Genomic DNA, 18054 nt, shown 5'->3' with positions numbered 1-18054 from the left:
GTCTCATGAAAGAAGGAAGTCCTTCTAGTGATTTCCATTTCTTTCTTTCATTCATTCTTCATTAGTTACACAAACATACCAGTATTCATCAGTACAAAAGCACATCATACAATCATATGTATCCTAATTACATTTTATTTAAATTTCAAAAAGGAAAGACAGTAAACAATTGTCAATCTTGCATAAATAAGCCAAATATTTAGTTTTCTTCTACTGACACCCATCTTTTTCTTTAATGCATTCATTTGTTACACAAACATACCAGTATTAATCAATAATAAATCACATCATACAATCACATTTATCCTAATTACATTTTATTTAAATTTTTGAAAATGGAAAGACAGCAAACAAGCCAAATATTTAGTCTTTAATGTGCTGCGATATTTCAATAAACCAGTAATGATCCCACAGCACAGTCTTCTTACATGTCATCAGCCTTCTGGGATTACTACCCAATGATTTGGAGACAGAAGTCTCCTGTCATCAGAGGTTAATGTGTCACACATCAGTAGTCTCTTATAGATGTCTGTAATCATGAATCTATTCATATAATTGGGGGTGGGAAGGGAGTTTCGGATATTATTCATAAATGTTAACAAATGGTCAACCAAGAGAGTTCAAAATTCAACAATTTAAAAATGTGATAAGAGAAAATGGGAATTTTCAACAAAGAGCTCCAGCAGGGCTGACTTTATCCCCGTAGGCATCTCACATTCCAAAGGATTTCTCCTACTCTCGTAGTTTTCAGTAATCTTTATGAATAAAAATAATGTTAAGTCACGTGTGGTTCACTACTTTTAGCTTTCGTTCCATTTAACGCAAATGGAATACAAAGCAAAGTACAAAAATAGCTAAATTTCAGACTTTGCCTCAAAATGTCAGGTGCTGCATACAATACCTGTACCATGCCCCTGCCCGAAACATGTGAATATACAACATCCTGAATTCTCAAATAGACCACAACTGTGCACCTCTGCGTAATTTCAACAATTAATCCAAAACGTGGCAGCGTTTCTAGCCCTTTCAGTAACTCTGCATTTCTGACTTCAACAAATTTCCTACATAAATTCCTTTGAAGACTACCACCCTGCAGGATGTAATACATGTAATCCAGAAGAAGTCACTGCTTGTTTGCATATCCATGTAACTCAGTGTCACCGATGTATGAAATTATTTGAGGCCTAGGAACCACACATAAGGCACTCATCTTTATTCTGAAGTGAGCAGACCATTGAATTCAGATTGAAGGCATCCTGTTCTGCCTCTCCTTCCCCAGTCGCAACTCCATTACTCACAGTACCACTCTTACTGCTACAGCTAAGCTTTGTTTTGTCAACAGTGACTTGATTCGCAGTTGCCGCCGGCTTCGTCCTGAGATAGTACATGCCAGTCTTGAGGCCCTGAAAGACACAATATAAATTCAGTGAATTCGCAACAGTTAACTGTAGTTCAAGCCAAATATACATGCCTAATTTGTAAAAATACTGATTCAGAATAACTAAAGTACAGCAAAAATCCACATTTCCTCAGGGGTAAAGCAGTAAGGGTGTGAAACTGACCACTCACCTTCATCTAATGGAAGTTCATGGAGCTATATCTCCACTCCCCCAATCATCTTCATGGTGATGCTTAATTAATTACACACACAAGTAAATTTATCTTTTACCTATAATGGAAAATCCTGCAAACTGGATGACAGTAATGTCAAAGGAAGACAAAAAGAACTGCTATAAACTCCATCTGTGTACAAAGCCACAGTTTGCTATGTTTACAGAGAACTGTTATATAAATTACCAAGCTCCAGGCATAGAAGTGCATGGATGTCAACTTTCCATAGTTTGGTTCAGCGATATGAATATTTAGGGACTGGCTCTGGTCGATAAAAGCGCCTCTGTCAGCTGACATCTTGATAATTGTTTTCTGTGGGATTTCCCATACAGTCTTGTAGAGATCCTTAACATCGTCTGGAATTCCATCAATGCCCTGGACACAAGATAAGAGTATGAGGGGTGGGCCATAAAACTGGCCCTAGCACTGCAATCTTCAGTGATCTATTGAGGTAAGTACATGTATTATGCAAACACAATGCCAGATACAATGGAATCAGACAAGAACATAAAAAGTTTATATGAATCCGTGATCATGTGATACAGGACTGTTCAACTTCAAACCACTGAGAGGCCTCAGTGCACCACAAGGACCTATCCATGGATCCCATTATACATATAAAAAATACATTTTATCCAGTAAACTAGTACATTGCTTTTAATGTGAGCAGTCGGCAAGGCAACAATGGTGAGCACACCTCACACAGTGCTATCAGATGAATGGGGCTTAAAAATCAGCTTCTCAGAGTTTGCTAGATGGCATCACTAGTGCATGTGATCACGAAGCCGAATTAATTCCATAATGTTTCAAATTCTTTCTGGTTAATTTAATGATGTTACTGGCTCACTGCAAGAGAACTTCAATTTAAAGTTTTCCTGATTTATGGTATTTCCTCATTTAATTTTCAATTTCAATTATCCCAAATCCATAAAGTATTATACCTCACCCATACAAATTTTACTCAGTTTAGTTGTGTCCAGAGAAACCTTAAACTGAGAGTTCCACTATGTATAGCGTAACATGGTAGGATATGAACAAAATGGTGATGGTCTATTAGCCTAGTAGTTGCCTGGTTGGACTGAGGAAGTCAATATATTCAATCTCTAGGCCAAAATCTGAACCCAGGACCTCCTAAATGCAAAGCAGGACAGCAAACCACTTGACCATAACAATCAATATGTAGTATATCAGCGGTAATGATGGCATCTATTGCACCCTATTAAAATGACTACTTTGTAAGGCTTCACATTATTCCTTGATACCTGGACAGAGCCTCCTCTTGCAATTATCTCGTTTTTCATGTCCTCACTCCACAGCCCAAGTTTTGTCAAGTCCCGGAGCAAATGATGATTCACAACCTGAGAACATAGACAACCCACAATGCACTTCAGTGGATTACAGCAAACGTGTGATACAATGCAACAAGGTAAAGGTCAAGTTGTCCCTGTGTTTAACTAATTAAGCACTATGCCATGAAGGCGTATAGGGGAATAGTTCCGTTGGTATAGTGATTGGCTACAGGCTGGATGACTGAGTTGAGTTTGAGTCCCTGTAGGGTCAAGAATTTTCTCCATGTAGTCCAGACCGGCTCTGGGGCCACCCAGCCTTCTATCCAATGGGTACCGGGGGTAAAGTGGCAGGGGTGTGAAGCTGACCGCACATCTCCAACTACTGCCGAGGTCAAGAAAATATGGACCTATCTAATGCAACATGCACAAAGATTAAAATTAATTTCTTTTGATAAATTTTCATAAAGTTATCTGCCAGTTTGGCTAATGAAGACGGCTTAAAAGGCGTTCACTTTCACAAAACATTACATACTGGACTCCATATAGGATTCTTCTGAAATTCCCCATGTACTGTCTGTCTAAAACATCTCTCAGTGTATGTCAAAACACTGAGTAGCCAAACTTACTGTAGAGAAGTCCTGGGTGTTCAATGAAATCTCCCATATGCCAATTTTCATTCCCAGTGTGTGCTGAAAATAGTATCTAGTATCTCTCTAACGATGATGTGATATGATCTGTAATTCTCTGATGGTAACATAAACTCAGACATGTTTTAGAGCAGTGTTTCTCAACCGTTAGGACATGACCTGGTACCGGGCCCTGGCATCAATTATACCGGGTCCTCATCTTGTAGAAAAGAGAATTTACCAGGTCGCAGTCTGACAAAGGTTGAGAACCACTGTTTTAGAGAGACAATAACTATTTTTACATCATTTTTCAATTATGTGCGCTGTCTATCGTCTGTAATACTCTACACTCCCTAACTAACTCCATGAAGCAGAATCGTTCAGAAGCTAAAATCTGCTAACCTGGTTAAGAAATTTCCAGCAGTTTATGGAACCTGAAAATTCATTATTGTTCACAAGGGCCTGCCAATATTTTGTCCTAAGCAAAATGATTCCAGACCACACCTCCCACCCAATCCTGTTTCCTTAACTTCCATTTTAATACTGCCCTTCCATCTACCCACAGATCTTCCAATTGACCTCTTCCTTTCAGGTTTCTCTATCAGAACTCTACATATGCTCCACGTCTCTGCAAAGCACGCTACACGCCACCCATCTCACGCTCCTTGAGTTGGCTAGGAGTACAAATAAAGAAGCTTATGACTATGCCATTTCCTCCAGCCTTCTTCCCTTCATGTAGGAGACCAAGTTTCACATACATATAAAACAACAGACAAAATTAGTTTTTACATTTTTAGATTTGAGATGGGAAGACAAAAGAATTTAAACTGGATGGTAGCAGGCATTCCCAAAACCTACCAATCTCTATTCTGACCTGAAATTCTCCAGACAACACACGTCGTGTGTAGATGTTTGTTGTATATGGTTCAAATGATTCATTGTTTCCAAGGATCTGAGCTGTGGAAGCAGTCGGCATCGGTGCAAGCAGAAGTGAGTTGCGGACGCCGTGTTCTGCAACGCGATGTTTCAGGTCTGCCCAGTCCCATAAAGATGTAGGTTCAACATTCCACATGTCATACTGAAATATCTGTAATAAATTTACACCAGTAACAATACTGATAGGATCCTCCAGCCCAATACATATATTTAAAATATCAATTCAGACACCACACAGATTGATCTGACAGTAAAATTCTAGACTTCTGTCTGGAATATGCTTGGTCTGAATTTGTCAGGAATGAGGATTTACACCATTCCCTTCAGTCCCCCCAATGCCAGGACTGATTAGAAAACAACTTCCTTCCAATTCATCATTCAATGTTACACAGACCATATACTAACACTGCCATAAAATAACTCCCACCATATAAAGTCCTCTAAAAATTTAAAGAATTCAACTGAGTAAAGCCTGAAACAGGACAAACAGGTCTGACAGTGGAAACGATGACGACAACGAAAGAAAGATAAAATTGCAGATTTTTCTCATTGATTTTATCTGCCTAGTCATCATTCCATCATTGCTCCACACTGATCACTGCCCCCTGAAATGTGTATTAGCCTTGATGAGGCAGTACATATCACATCTTCAGGCTTTAAGTTTAGAGCTTCATCTCTGCTCCGACTCTTCGATGGCCAGAGTTGGGACGTTACATTTTCTAAGTGCTCTGAAGTGAGGTTATGTTTATGCAATACATTACACAGAGTAAATACTGTAAATGGAAGTACACAAAATATTCCCTTCCAACTACAGTCTTTAGTCATCTAACTACACAAATTTGCTTATAAATTGATATTCTTAGCTAAGAATGGCTGGTTATCAAACTCTTTACTGAAAAATCTGAGATGCCTCATAATATCCTGTACAGTACATTAGCAAATGTTGAGCTAAGTTTTGGCATTTATACATAACAATTCACTGGCCATCATAAAATAGTTTGTGCTTCTGTACTAGATATAAAATATGTACTTCCACTCTGATTTATTGAATACAAAAAGTAAACACACCCCTTTGCTGACTGGGCAGCCTTCATAGGTTTCATATGGACCTTGTTCCTTAGCAAGCTCACAGCTCGCCTCCAAAGCTCCATAGTAAATTGTCTCGAATATTTGTTGGTTGAGCTTCTGCGCCTCTTCACTCTCAAATGGGAACCTCATGCAGATGAATGCATCAGCCAAACCTTGTATGCCAATGCCAATTGGGCGGTGACGGAGATTGGATGTCTGTGCCTATAAAAAGGGTTCCGTTTTCAAACAAATTTAAAATACATGACCCATTTATGGAGACAATGGCTTTGAACATCCAACTGGAAAGAAACTTACATGGAGGAAAAGTTTTAATAATATTAGAAGCAGAGAAAATGAGCACTAAATAACCAAAGAACTTAAACTGAGAAACATTAATCTACTATAACCTAAAATTTGTGTACAAATTTAAAAATTCAGCTCCTACATCACAGAAAAGTTGTAAGTTTACATTACAAAGACCAATTAGTTAATGTCCTTAGAGAAATAATCAGATTCATTCAACTCAGGAAGGGGTAATCAGTTGGCTCTTGTGAAAATTTGGTCTCTCAAAAGGTGGGGAATTTCAAAACTAGCTGAGTGACTTTTAGCTTGTTAAGGACTGCTACATGAAGTTAGATGCTAGAACTATTCTCAGAGCAGACAAGGTGTGATTACTGCTTGACTTGCAAATGCAGCAGATCTATAACCTTCATATCACATTTTCAAAGAATTTTTCTCATATGTGAAGATAATTACAGTAAACTGCTGGTTATCTGACATCCACACATCTCAAATTATCATGTAACCACAAAAATTTAAAGAAAACTGACCATTTTTATAAGGTTATTTCAAAAACAGAGCTATGATGCTTACTGCCACCAGACAGTAGATCCCCTAGCCACTATCACCATTTCTGCCCACTGTCCTCCCTCAAATATTTCATTGCAGTAAAGGTTAGTTGAATTTCTGTTCATGTTACAGTGTGTGGGAACTGCCCACATTCAAGCAATGATACTTGCACTGTCACTGTAAGGTTGTCACTATATCTAGGAAAACTCTCATACAAGTACCAAAGTGAGAATGCAATGCTTTGACTTCTGCTTTGGTTTCTGTAAGAGTTCTTGTGCAACCGGCAGATTCACATACTAGGCATATACCATTCCCGGTACATGCCAGATAACTGACAGTTTAATGTACATACATTCTATATCATTCATTCTACCTCTGGTATAGGATAGTAGTTGACATCAATTATCTTGTTCAAATTTCTGGTCACAATTTTTGAAACCTCTTTCAGTCTGACGAAGTCATACGATTTGTCTGTCCGTACAAACATGTTCACAGCAATAGATGCCAGGTTGCACACTGCCACCTGAAATATGTTACACACTGTTACAAAATGAATTGTATACAAGATACATCCGTGTCATCAAAACAGGTTACTGCAGGGCAGTAACATCAGTATAAGGACCTGTCACTCAAAGCAAAAATGAAGCACTGTTCACAAGGTGGCCAAGGGCTAAAGTACCAAGGCATAATTTCTCGAATACTTTGTACACTTTTTCTAATAAATGATGCAACCAAAAATTTTGGGTGCGGCCCTCATGATGAGGCTGGAAATGCTACTCATCCCACATGACAGCATAGCTTTCACAACTCTCTTCCATTTGTACATTCACATGCCAGGCCACTTTGGCCACATGCCAAAGTTGTTCTCAGTATGATGACTTGGTTATGGGTTAGACAACTGAGCAATCTGTGTTCAATTCCTAGCAGTGAAGTTTTTTTTCTGTTCCCCAGTGTCCAGACTGCATGGTCCACCCAGCATCCTGTTCAATTAGTGCGGGGAGACCTTCCCCCAGGGGTTAAGTAGCCAAGGTGTGAAGCTGACCACTTACCTCCATCTAGAACCAAGGTTAAGAATGGACAGACCTATACCTACACTTCTTCATGTCTTTATGACATGGTGATTAGATCAATACAGGAACCCCTTTATTATATGCTAAGTCCCCTGATATCTTTGTTTCTTTTCGAGTATGACTGTTCAGTTTTCTGCTTACCTCTGAGGGTGATGTGAATTCCACAATCTCAGTACACAGATTGCTACATTTGATGGTACCAAGGTTCTGTTGGTTTGATTTGCGATTGCATGCATCCTTATACAGCATATATGGCGTGCCAGTTTCTACCTGAGACTCACAGATGGCATACCAAAGTTTCTGTGCTTTCACCTGTCTTACATAGCGACCTTCAGACTCATACCTAGTAACAATGAGAAATACAATAAGAAAGATGCTGCATAGTCTCGTAGACTGTTACCAATGTTTCGGAGAAACGGCTGCCTAAATCTTCAAGGCAGAAGAGTGAACAAAGCATACAAGAAAAAAAATTAATTCTGTATTAACATATCTCTCATGCTTTACTATGCTAATTGGCAACTGCAATATTGCAAAGTTCCAAAAAAATTACATTGCATAGACAGTGATGACAGGATTACATGACAGTTTACTCAGAATCTTTGGCCAGGGCAAGGGGGGAGTGCAGGTACTGAGGACCTTACAATTCCAGACCAGGATTACTGTCCAACTACGAGGAAATGGAAAGGATAGAAATGTTTCCTGACTCGTAGATTCACAGGCAATGTTCGCTTGTCCTTCTAGTAGAGGTAAATATTACACAGCCTTACCAAATGAAGGTAAAGGGTTGGCAAGCAGACTTTACTATGAGTAAAGGACTTAACTGAAGAGGGACTTTATTGCATATTATTAGGATTTTGATATTAGAAAAAGCATCCAGGCCATGAAGCTGTCCACTCACGTCCAACTAGTGCCAAGGTTATGAATGTGTGGAGCAATACTTTCACTTCCCCATATTCATAGCATGGTAAAAGGTAAAACTATTCCTGTAACAGGCTGTGTAGGCCCATAGGGTTGTGAGACGTCAAGGCTTCCATATTTTCTAGACAACTGCCTCATAGATTGCGGTGAGGTCAGCCTTACACTGGGTCAACCCCAGGGTCTTGGAGTCCAGCTGGATCCACTCGGCACAGAGGCCACTGATTGGCCTATTGTACCTGCCCTGGGTGATCATGATGATGGAAAATCTGGTGGAATGAAGATTGGCAGGGGAAACCGAAGTACTTGAACAAAACCTACCCCTGTGCCACTTTGTCCACCAAAAATCCCACTTGACCAGACCCAGTGGAAAGTCAGCAACTAACTACTTGAGCTATGGCACGGCCTACACCAGGGCCTTAGTGCAGCTGGAAGGATTAGATCAACTAAAGGAAAAAAAAAAAAGTCCAATGACCTCATTGGAAATCGAAACCATGACCTTTCGGCTTGTAGCTTAGTGCCTCAAACTATGTTACTGCATGTCCCTCTTCATGGCATGGTGCTTAATTAATTAAGCACAGGAACAAACTTTTAACAGTATACTTAGCTTCCCATTTAAACAGATCGAGACTTCAATTACCTGAGATTCTACTATCAAACTGGGTAGCTGACACGCTTGTTCCAAAGAAATTAAATTCAACCTTAATAGAATTTTAGGCTTTCAAACATGCTTATTATGATGTAAGAAAGTGCAAAATTATGAAATTATATACTGTATTTTAAATGTATGGTATAAATACACATGCTACTGTAATTCTGCCAATAAAATATTATAATTTCAAGTTCCTGTGTGTGAACAATTTATTATAACTGCAACATGCAATAAATGAATCCAAAACCAATGTAAAAAAAGATAGTAACCAAATTGGGTATCTGTTACCACAAGTAACCAGATAATTAACATCCCACTGTGTTATTCTATATTGAACCTCAAAAGGAAAAACCACACATGGCCCTCCTCAACACTTTTGCCAAGCATTATGCCCCCTTCCAATTTATGTCCCTATAACCTTCTTCAGTCACTGGGCCTTTCTGTTTACACAATGTTGGTAGTAATAACCTACAATGGGCTAGCTAACATAGGCCAGTGAGGGTCTCAAATGGAAAAACAGTAGGCAGTACTTTTTACTGTGGTCTGAGCAAATGCAAGGTCCCTTACTTCGTGTACAAGTTATCAAACTTGTCACCCCAACAATCTGACAGGCCGGGGCACGAATGGGGGCACATGAGACTCCACATCTCGTTACTCTTCACTCGCTTCATGAACAAATCAGGGATCCACAATGCATAGAACAGATCACGAGCTCGAACCTCCTCCTTCCCTGTATTCTTTTTCAGGTCAAGAAATTCAAATACATCTGCGTGCCAAGGTTCCAGATAAATTGCAAATGCTCCTGGACGCTGAAAATGAAAAAAGAAACATATTCTATGTGAGACATGGCATTCGCATGGCAGTGAATATGAAGATTACTGCCTTCTGTGATATAAAGTCGCCTTGTACAGATTTATCAATGTTTCAGAGGAACCTGATGCCTCCATCTTCAGGATACCCTGAAGACACACTCCAGCACACATTCCAGTTAAAGATACAAAAAAAGAAAGTAAAGCTATCCATGTAACTGGATGTGGAGGCAAAGTGTTGTGAGATGTCGAGGCTCCTACATTTTCTAGACAATAACACAGATGGCAGTGAGATTGTCAGCCTTTCGTGCCAGCCGGCTGGGCAGGTGCCCTTTACTCCCAGGAAGACTCCTGGTACTCATTTCCGTTAGAGCTGAGTTGATCCCAGGGCCTTAGTGCAGCTGGAAGGTATTGAACTAATGAATTTCCAGCTTGTAGCATAGCGCCTCAACCAACTACACTACTGTGTGCCCCAGTTTAACAATATACTGGTTAAGAATAGTTGCTATGCAAATATTTTGGTTGTCAAAAAATTGGGCTGATATTCTGTTACCTTTCTCTGGCTCTTTATTTCTTCCAGCTGCACTGTCTGTTTTAAACATACACAGTCAAGGCATGATACTGGCAAAAATTTTGAATTTAAAAGTGAGAATTGTTATGACTTATTACAGATGTTGATCTTAACTTTACATGTGATTTGTCATTTCCTGCACCAAAAATGAAGTGAGGCTGTTATGACTCATTAAAAATAAATCAACCCCATACGAAAAACTAGTTTGCAGCCAAAATATCTAAGCCTAATACTGGTGACTGCATTTCTTGACCTGTGTGTGGTTATACACATTAAGGTATCTTTTATCATATAAACTGGCAAGACAGAGGTTTTATCTTCAAGTACTTCAAAATTTGAGAGAGAAAAACATATGAAACTACAGTGAAACCCCACTATAAAGCACCTGAATATAATGGACAAAATCTGGTTGTGTATGGTTGTGAATTTTTGGAGATCTTGAGACACTAAGGTTTTGTAGTCTGTTTCTATGTTTATTGCCTGTATTGGCTGTATCTTGTGATGTATTTCCATGAATGCCCCTTCACTCTGTTATAGCAGACATCAGCAATAAGACACCCTGCACCCTTTTCTGTCCATTAAAATGAGGGTTTACTGTATTATTAAAATGTTTTTGGATGAATGACTATATCAATATACAGCAGAAGTAAAACATTTCAGACCATTCCCTGGTGATGAAGGAAAAAAACAAAAAAAACAAAAAAAAAAAAAAAAAAAAAAAAAAAAAAAAAACAAAACAAAAAAAAAACAGGTGGGACTTCTGCTAGAGTTGGCACAGCTGATGACCCAAGAAAATGTTACAACTTGCAACTGTCATGAAAGTGTCATATATCATAATTAACTGTAATGTTATACACCTTGTTGCCACCCTGGTCCACATATCTTGCCGTGTTGTTGTACACCCTCAACATAGGCACAATACCATTAGAACAACCGTTGGTCCCAGCTATGTAAGTTCCTCTGGCACGGATGTTATGAATGTGGAGGCCAATTCCACCAGCAGATTTTGACACTAATGCACATTGCTTCAATGTATCATAAATTCCTTCAATGCTGTCATCCATCATTGCCAGTAAAAAGCAGCTGTAACAAAAGTCCAGTACATTTTAAAGTAAAAAAGAAATTATACAAACATAGACCTCTACATGCAGCATATTTTTCATTTTTCCCCCATACGCAGTCAAAACCATGGCAGTAGTTTGAATTAAACCTGTTCACAACACCCCACTTGAATACAGTCAGCAGAGGCGATAACATGGTTCTGTGCATACCATGCCACAAGCCATGAAAGTTAAATCAAACAGAAATAGTATACATGGTTAAATGCCATCATTCTAGTTTGAGAATCTGCCGAAACAGGACCAACAAGCTCTCATTTACTTCTCTCACCTGTGATTGGCTGTATTCACTAGCATGGTCCAGAACAGGTTTCACATAAACATATCATATAAATTATTAATGAGTGAAATGTTTACTCTGAAAAATTGCGATAAATATGCACTCCATACAGTGAATGCAAAGTAAAAATAATCAGACAACCTAAACATACCTTGACAGCTGGGGTCGTGGAGTAGCAGAGCTGAAAAGTGTGGGTGAAGCATGCGTGAATATGCGTTCTGACATCAGGTTGTATGTCTCAATCGCTGAATCCACATCTTCGCCGTGGATACCCACAGCTACTCGCATCAACATGTGCTGGGGTCTTTCAACCACTTTTCCATTGATTCGAAGCAGATAAGAGCGTTCCAGTGTCTGTGAAGGATTGAGCACAAGTGATCCAGAACAATGTGCTAGTACTGTTCATATGATTCTACAGTTATGATAGCAGATATCCAAAGATAAGGAAGATGAACTCTGAAAACCTTAGTTACATAATGAGCTGCCTGGGCCATGCAATCATGGCTACTACTTATCAGGTGTCACACAAAATCGGTAAAACAATTACAATAAATATTTGCTAAGCACTTTTCATAAAGTTTTTGTATTCTTTTGTAAAAATTTGGAAAGCATTAACACACATTTTCAGAACTCAAGTGATACTCTTGTGGGTAGCACAAAATCAATTGAATGACCACATGCTGCCCACGTGCTACTAGCTGGAGACCCCTGAATTGACAAACAGATATAGTTTGAAGGCTGCAAGATGTCCATGCATTTGGATTAATATATGGAGACATAGAGCATCAACAGATAAAAAGTAAAGTGGTGTGCACTTACTTGATAATTTAATTAGAAAATCTGTTCGGACATTTTGTAAGAACTGTGATAATTACATATAAATATGCTAATTAATATTCATACAGGCATCTTGAGTTGCCTCAATAGTACGCCAAAGAGTTAAACTGGTTTTAATCATCTGCATACCATCAGAAACATCCAAATTAAAAATGTAATAATTCAGATCAGCATTGTCAAATAATAATTTGATTCTTGAACTGTATCTCTTCCTGCTTATTTAGAAAAGAATTGTAATATTATGTTCCAAACATGCTCAAGTGCCATAGAGCATTTCACAAAATTACCTTAAAACCAAAATAGTTGTAACTGAAGTCTCGGTCATATATAATGGCAGAGTTCAGCCGATCTGCATTACTCATGATGATGGCATGATGGTAATCAGAGATCATTGGTGATGGCATTTTTGTTTCTGGATGTATCATTTTGTGTAAGTCATCCATCACCTCTGCAAACACAATCAGATAAAATGATCAACATGCAATCAACTGATACAAAAGAACTTGCATTGGTGAATAGTTTGTAATGAAGAAAACTTGAGTGAACTCTTCAAATATTTTCCTATTCAGCAAGATGACAAAATTCTCACATGTGGGTCATTCTTCATATAAGAAGTGATTAACAGCCGAAATAGCTGTCAGTATAGCAACAGGCTATAAGTTGGACAGCCAGGGTTTGATACCTGGATGGTGCATGAAACCTTCACTACTCCAGTGTCCAGACCAGATCTAGGGCCACCTAGCCTCCTATACAAAGGGTACCTGGGAATTTTCCCTGGAAGTGGCAGAGGTGCCAGGGTCAAGAATGGTGGAGCTATACTTGCACTCCCTCATACACCTTCATGGCATGATGCTTCATCATTTGGGCACAGGGACAATTTTACTTTTTTACCTTAAATGAAGTGAAGGACTGGAACCAGGATGAGATTTTTAAGTAGTGTATAAGAAAGAACCGAGAGAGAGAAAACAAGAAGTAAGAAAATTAGGGAGAATATGAAGATAAATAAAATGGAAGATACATTACTGTAATAAAAGAACAGGGTGATATGGGCACACTTTGAAATGAAGAGAAAGAATCCAGACGAGGGGCAGTGGATTAACCGATTCTGCAAATTCTACCTAGTGCTTTAATTTCAATATCCTTTTCCCTCATAACCTCTCTTCCTCACTTACCGCTAAAAGTCTTTTTGGTTTCCTTGTGGAGATTGGAGATGGCAATCCTTGCTGCAAGAATGGCATAATCTGGATGCTTGGTTGTCATCGTCGCAGCAGTCTCGGCAGCCAGATTATCCAGTTCCACTGTTGTTACGCCAGCGTACAAACCATTGACCACTTTCATTGTGATCACGGGCTACAGATAGAAACAACTGTTTTGCAAAGTCCATGCCGATAATTCCATATTAGCCTTTTACGTGCATGTGCTTTAATCAATCCTACAGATATTAGCAGAAATGCATTTCATGACAGCTGCATAATATGCAGGTTCTCACAGCAGTGGTTATGAAGGGTTCTACTTTCTGGAATGTAACAGTGTGTAATCCACTGAAAGTAAACTAACTTTACAGAGAAACATGTCATCTCCGTCTCTGGGGTAAAGGAATAAACCAAGTAAGAAACCAGGCCACGCCATAGCTCAAGCGGTTAGTCACTGGCTTTCCACCGTGGCGGCCCGGGTTCAATCCCGGGTCTGGTCAAGTGGGATTTGTGGTGGACAAAGTGGCGCTGTGGCAGGCTTTCTCAGAGTACTTCGGTTTCCCCTGCCAATCTTCATTCCACCAATTGCTCCACACTCACCCTCACCTATTATCTGGGGGCTGGTACAATAGGCCAGAAGTGGCCGCAGTACAAGGGACTTAGTCCCACCCCACTAGCAATTAAAAAAAAGTAAGCAATCAACATGAAGCAGCAGCAAGCAGCTTATTCTTCAACTTTGAGGATAGAGGCAATGTGTTCTTCAGAGAAGTCTGCTGCCTTTCAACAGACTACAGTGATAGATCACAGAAGACAGAACTCTGCACAATATAGTGTTTCAGAACATAAAGGAAACGGAAAAATTGTGGTTGACTATACATTACAAAAAAGAGCATAATGGCACTTACATGTTAATGTGTGACCAAAGTGACACTAAAAATTATCACCATGCCTAATACGTAAGCGATGCAAACCTTAGAAGTTCTTTTGTAATAGTAGGAGACTAACCTACTAAAAATCTTCTATGGTTTGGCTTTGAGTTTTTACAAATAAATTACTATTGTTTGTGGCGCTTACATGATGACAACATGGTGGTAATGTTTGGAAGTTATCTAGGTCACCCATTAATATGTATGTATCCAAAGAATTTATAAAACGATACCAAAGAAATTGTAAAGAACATATTTATAAGAAGGACTTGATCCAAAACATGATGATAAAACAGAAGATAGAAAGAAGTCTGGAAGGCCTCTGAAATAATGGCAGAATTTCATTTTGCAATATTTTAACATACTGGAAAGAATGATGATAGTGGTAGCGGCCTCCGTAGTCTAGGGGTAACGTTCCCACCTCATGACTCAAGGTACGTGGGTTCAAAACCGGCGGAGGTCGTGGAATTTTTAAGGGCAGAAAAATTCAGGGAACAAGTCCTCCGGGAGGGACTTTAAGCCGTGGGTCCCGTGTCGTAGCTTTATGGCACGTAAAAGAACCTCATGTCTCAAGGAGACCTCTGAGCCAAATTTGTAAGGACATTTCCCGCCCAACAATAGTCTCTAACACCTCTGGTAGATGGGGGAAGCATCTAGATACCGCTGAGCCCATAGAGGCCGAACTTGCTGGCTGAGTCGGGACTGATGGCACGCACCAGTACCGGTAGGGTATAGAGACTGGTAGAATATCACAGGGGGACGTACAATAGATCAAACTGGTCGCGGTGCATGGGGAAACTCACCCCCTCCAGTAATAATAATGATGATGATGGTGATCATAGATTCCTACTTACTGGGTCAAGATAATCCATATCCAGACCATAGCATAGTTTCACAATCCTGGATGTAATTTTGTCAAAGTGAACTTCCTCTTTGCGCCCATCTGAAATTGATTGTATTAAGTATGGATTAATTTTCCACATGACATTATGTAAGGCTGATCTCTTAAATCAGGTCTATAACACACAGGAGCAATTGTGGCCAACATGAAGGAATGATTCAGTGATGTTACATCACTTTAGCTTATGTGAGCTTGGATAGTTCATGTGTGTGAATACATTCTACATCTTCCATCCCTCTCATTATCACTTTAGTATATCTACTGTCCAGCAATTAGAGTACAGATGTGCCAAAATCTTTCGGTTTTCCAGCAATTAAGACATTCTTAATGAATTCTCAAAATGTCAATACGCTGGCTGTTATGAAAATGATCGAACACATTGTAATTTGGTACCTCATAACAGATTGAACTATACATCAAATCTGAAGTTAGTAAATGGTTAAGAGGTAGGGTACATTAGTATTTACACGAGGTCTATTTCATCCATTGACACTTTTCATTTCATGCAATTCATGTAAAATTTGTGGGCTTCTTGGCGCCTGCAGTTACTGAAAGGTCAAAATTTACGTCCTGTACCGGTTCTTCTTAAAATATACTCCTCCTCTCTTACATTTCTTAGTTAAAAACATTTTTCTATATTTCTTAATTTAAGCACTCAAACCACTTATACCAAGGACAAAAGAAAAACCTCCCTCTCCAAGACTTTATTAGTTACCCTTGTCTGTGGGGCGAGTAAATTTGCCATAGTAATACTACCTAGAAGTTACTGTCCCTTACCTCTCTTTATAACAAACATCTTTTCCGATTTTTCTATGACCATTCTGAATTATGTATACGTTCTTTCAGGAGACAGAAGAACTGCACAATAGTTCCTTCGTAGGTTTCAGCGCCAAATGTGTTTGCTGTGCGAATTTCCGTTGCGGAAGTACTACCTGGTACAATCGAAATACGATTATCGAATACTTCAAACATTTAAAAACACTCGAAACAATTCATTCGCACTGAATTTTGTTGCGGGAAAATGGAACGCTTCTAAGGTCTATTCACACGATTCACACTGTTCGTAATGTCACTACATCTACAACATTCACGGCACACATAACAGAAAAATGCACAGCAGCCATCAAAGCTATATACACCATCCGAAACCTGCAACTATTATCGCTAGAAACAGCAATGAAAATATTCCATGCAAAAATTTGTCCCATACTACTATATGGCATAGAGATAACCTGGGAAAAACTATCCAAACAAAACCTGCGGAAAATAGAACAAGTGAAGGCAAGATACCTTAAACTAGCGCTAGGGCTTCCTAAGAACACACAATCCAGACTAACATACGAACTCTGCAAGGAAAATTTCCTATTAGAAGAACTCAGATATCAACTGCCAAGCACAAAAAACTCAGAGGAAGTTATCAAAGAAAGAAAACAAAAAAGAGAGGAAATATGGGAAGAGTTCTACAGCACTGATGCAATGACTGACAGAACCTGGACAGGACCCAACAGAAAATTACGACACACAATTACTAGGTTGGCAACACACGGATTCCACCACAAGATATGCAAGAACGAACGTTTCCACGAAGCAAATGACGCGTGTGTGTGTAAACACTGTGATAAAAAGTGCAGTAGATACCACATTACCATATGCAAAAACTTAACCACATCAATAACCGAATACAGTCACGAATAAAAACAAACAAACAATTACTCTATGCACATTGTGCGCATTCCCTTATTATAATGTCACCAATGAGGAATGGACCGGCAACGGACCAACAAAATGTTCTTCAATGGATTTTAAGGAGTATGTTCACATGACATATCACAGATACGAACTGCCACGGACAGGCACCAGGGGACATTGTTCTTATGAATATTTTCATTTGTCGGAACAACTTATCTGTCGCTGCCGGAGATTGTGAGCGGGCTGCAGTCATAATGACACCAGTTAACCATAGAAAATTGCAAAATTGTTAAGAAAAAAAGGTGTCTTTGTTAAACCACAAAATATTACGCTATACGAGCAAGAGCGCAGGGGTGAGGAGGAAGGAGACTCGACAACTACCCCAACACCTGGATTTTTAAAAGGCAGATACGACTTGAAGCACGGGAGAGAATATACCAAATATGAATAATAAAAATTAAAATTCACTTCAAAGAATTGTAAAAAGTCTTAAACGACAAATTTTCTGGTAGCCCCCTTCGCCCCCTTTAAACTGTCCGCGATGAAGAACTGACTGTTTCTTTTGATATAACTATGAAAGCCATAGGGGCGATGTGAAGGACAGAGGAATCTGTGCAACATTTCTTACGGGTTCTCTTTGCCTCCAAATTTTCAATTCGTGAATGTTAACTTTCGGCGATCATCTATAGATAGCCTAAAATACGCGGGGCGGAC

The 18054-nt window shown here is 39.2% G+C and overlaps 1 protein-coding gene across 1 annotated transcript; it reads right to left on the bottom strand.

Moving 5' to 3' along the window:
- Nucleotides 1-198: 198 nt before the first annotated feature.
- Nucleotides 199-17356, bottom strand: LOC111873358 (ribonucleoside-diphosphate reductase large subunit). The gene is made up of 14 exons (XM_023868010.2): nt 16429-17356; nt 15605-15693; nt 13804-13981; nt 12919-13079; nt 11946-12148; nt 11254-11479; nt 9584-9825; nt 7591-7792; nt 6753-6902; nt 5531-5752; nt 4401-4613; nt 2874-2969; nt 1798-1986; nt 199-1403 (listed from the first exon to the last, which is right to left on the bottom strand). The coding sequence occupies exons 1-14, from the start codon at nt 16469-16471 to the stop codon at nt 1185-1187; spliced, it is 2433 nt and encodes an 810-aa protein (XP_023723778.1). The 5' UTR covers nt 16472-17356; the 3' UTR covers nt 199-1184.
- Nucleotides 17357-18054: the final 698 nt, after the last annotated feature.

This window comes from Cryptotermes secundus, unplaced genomic scaffold (assembly GCF_002891405.2).
Source record: "Cryptotermes secundus unplaced genomic scaffold, Csec_1.0 scaffold2171, whole genome shotgun sequence".
NCBI lineage: Eukaryota > Metazoa > Arthropoda > Insecta > Blattodea > Kalotermitidae > Cryptotermes > Cryptotermes secundus.
Note: the sequence above shows the minus strand (reverse complement) of the source record. Positions and strands in the feature narration are given on the sequence as shown.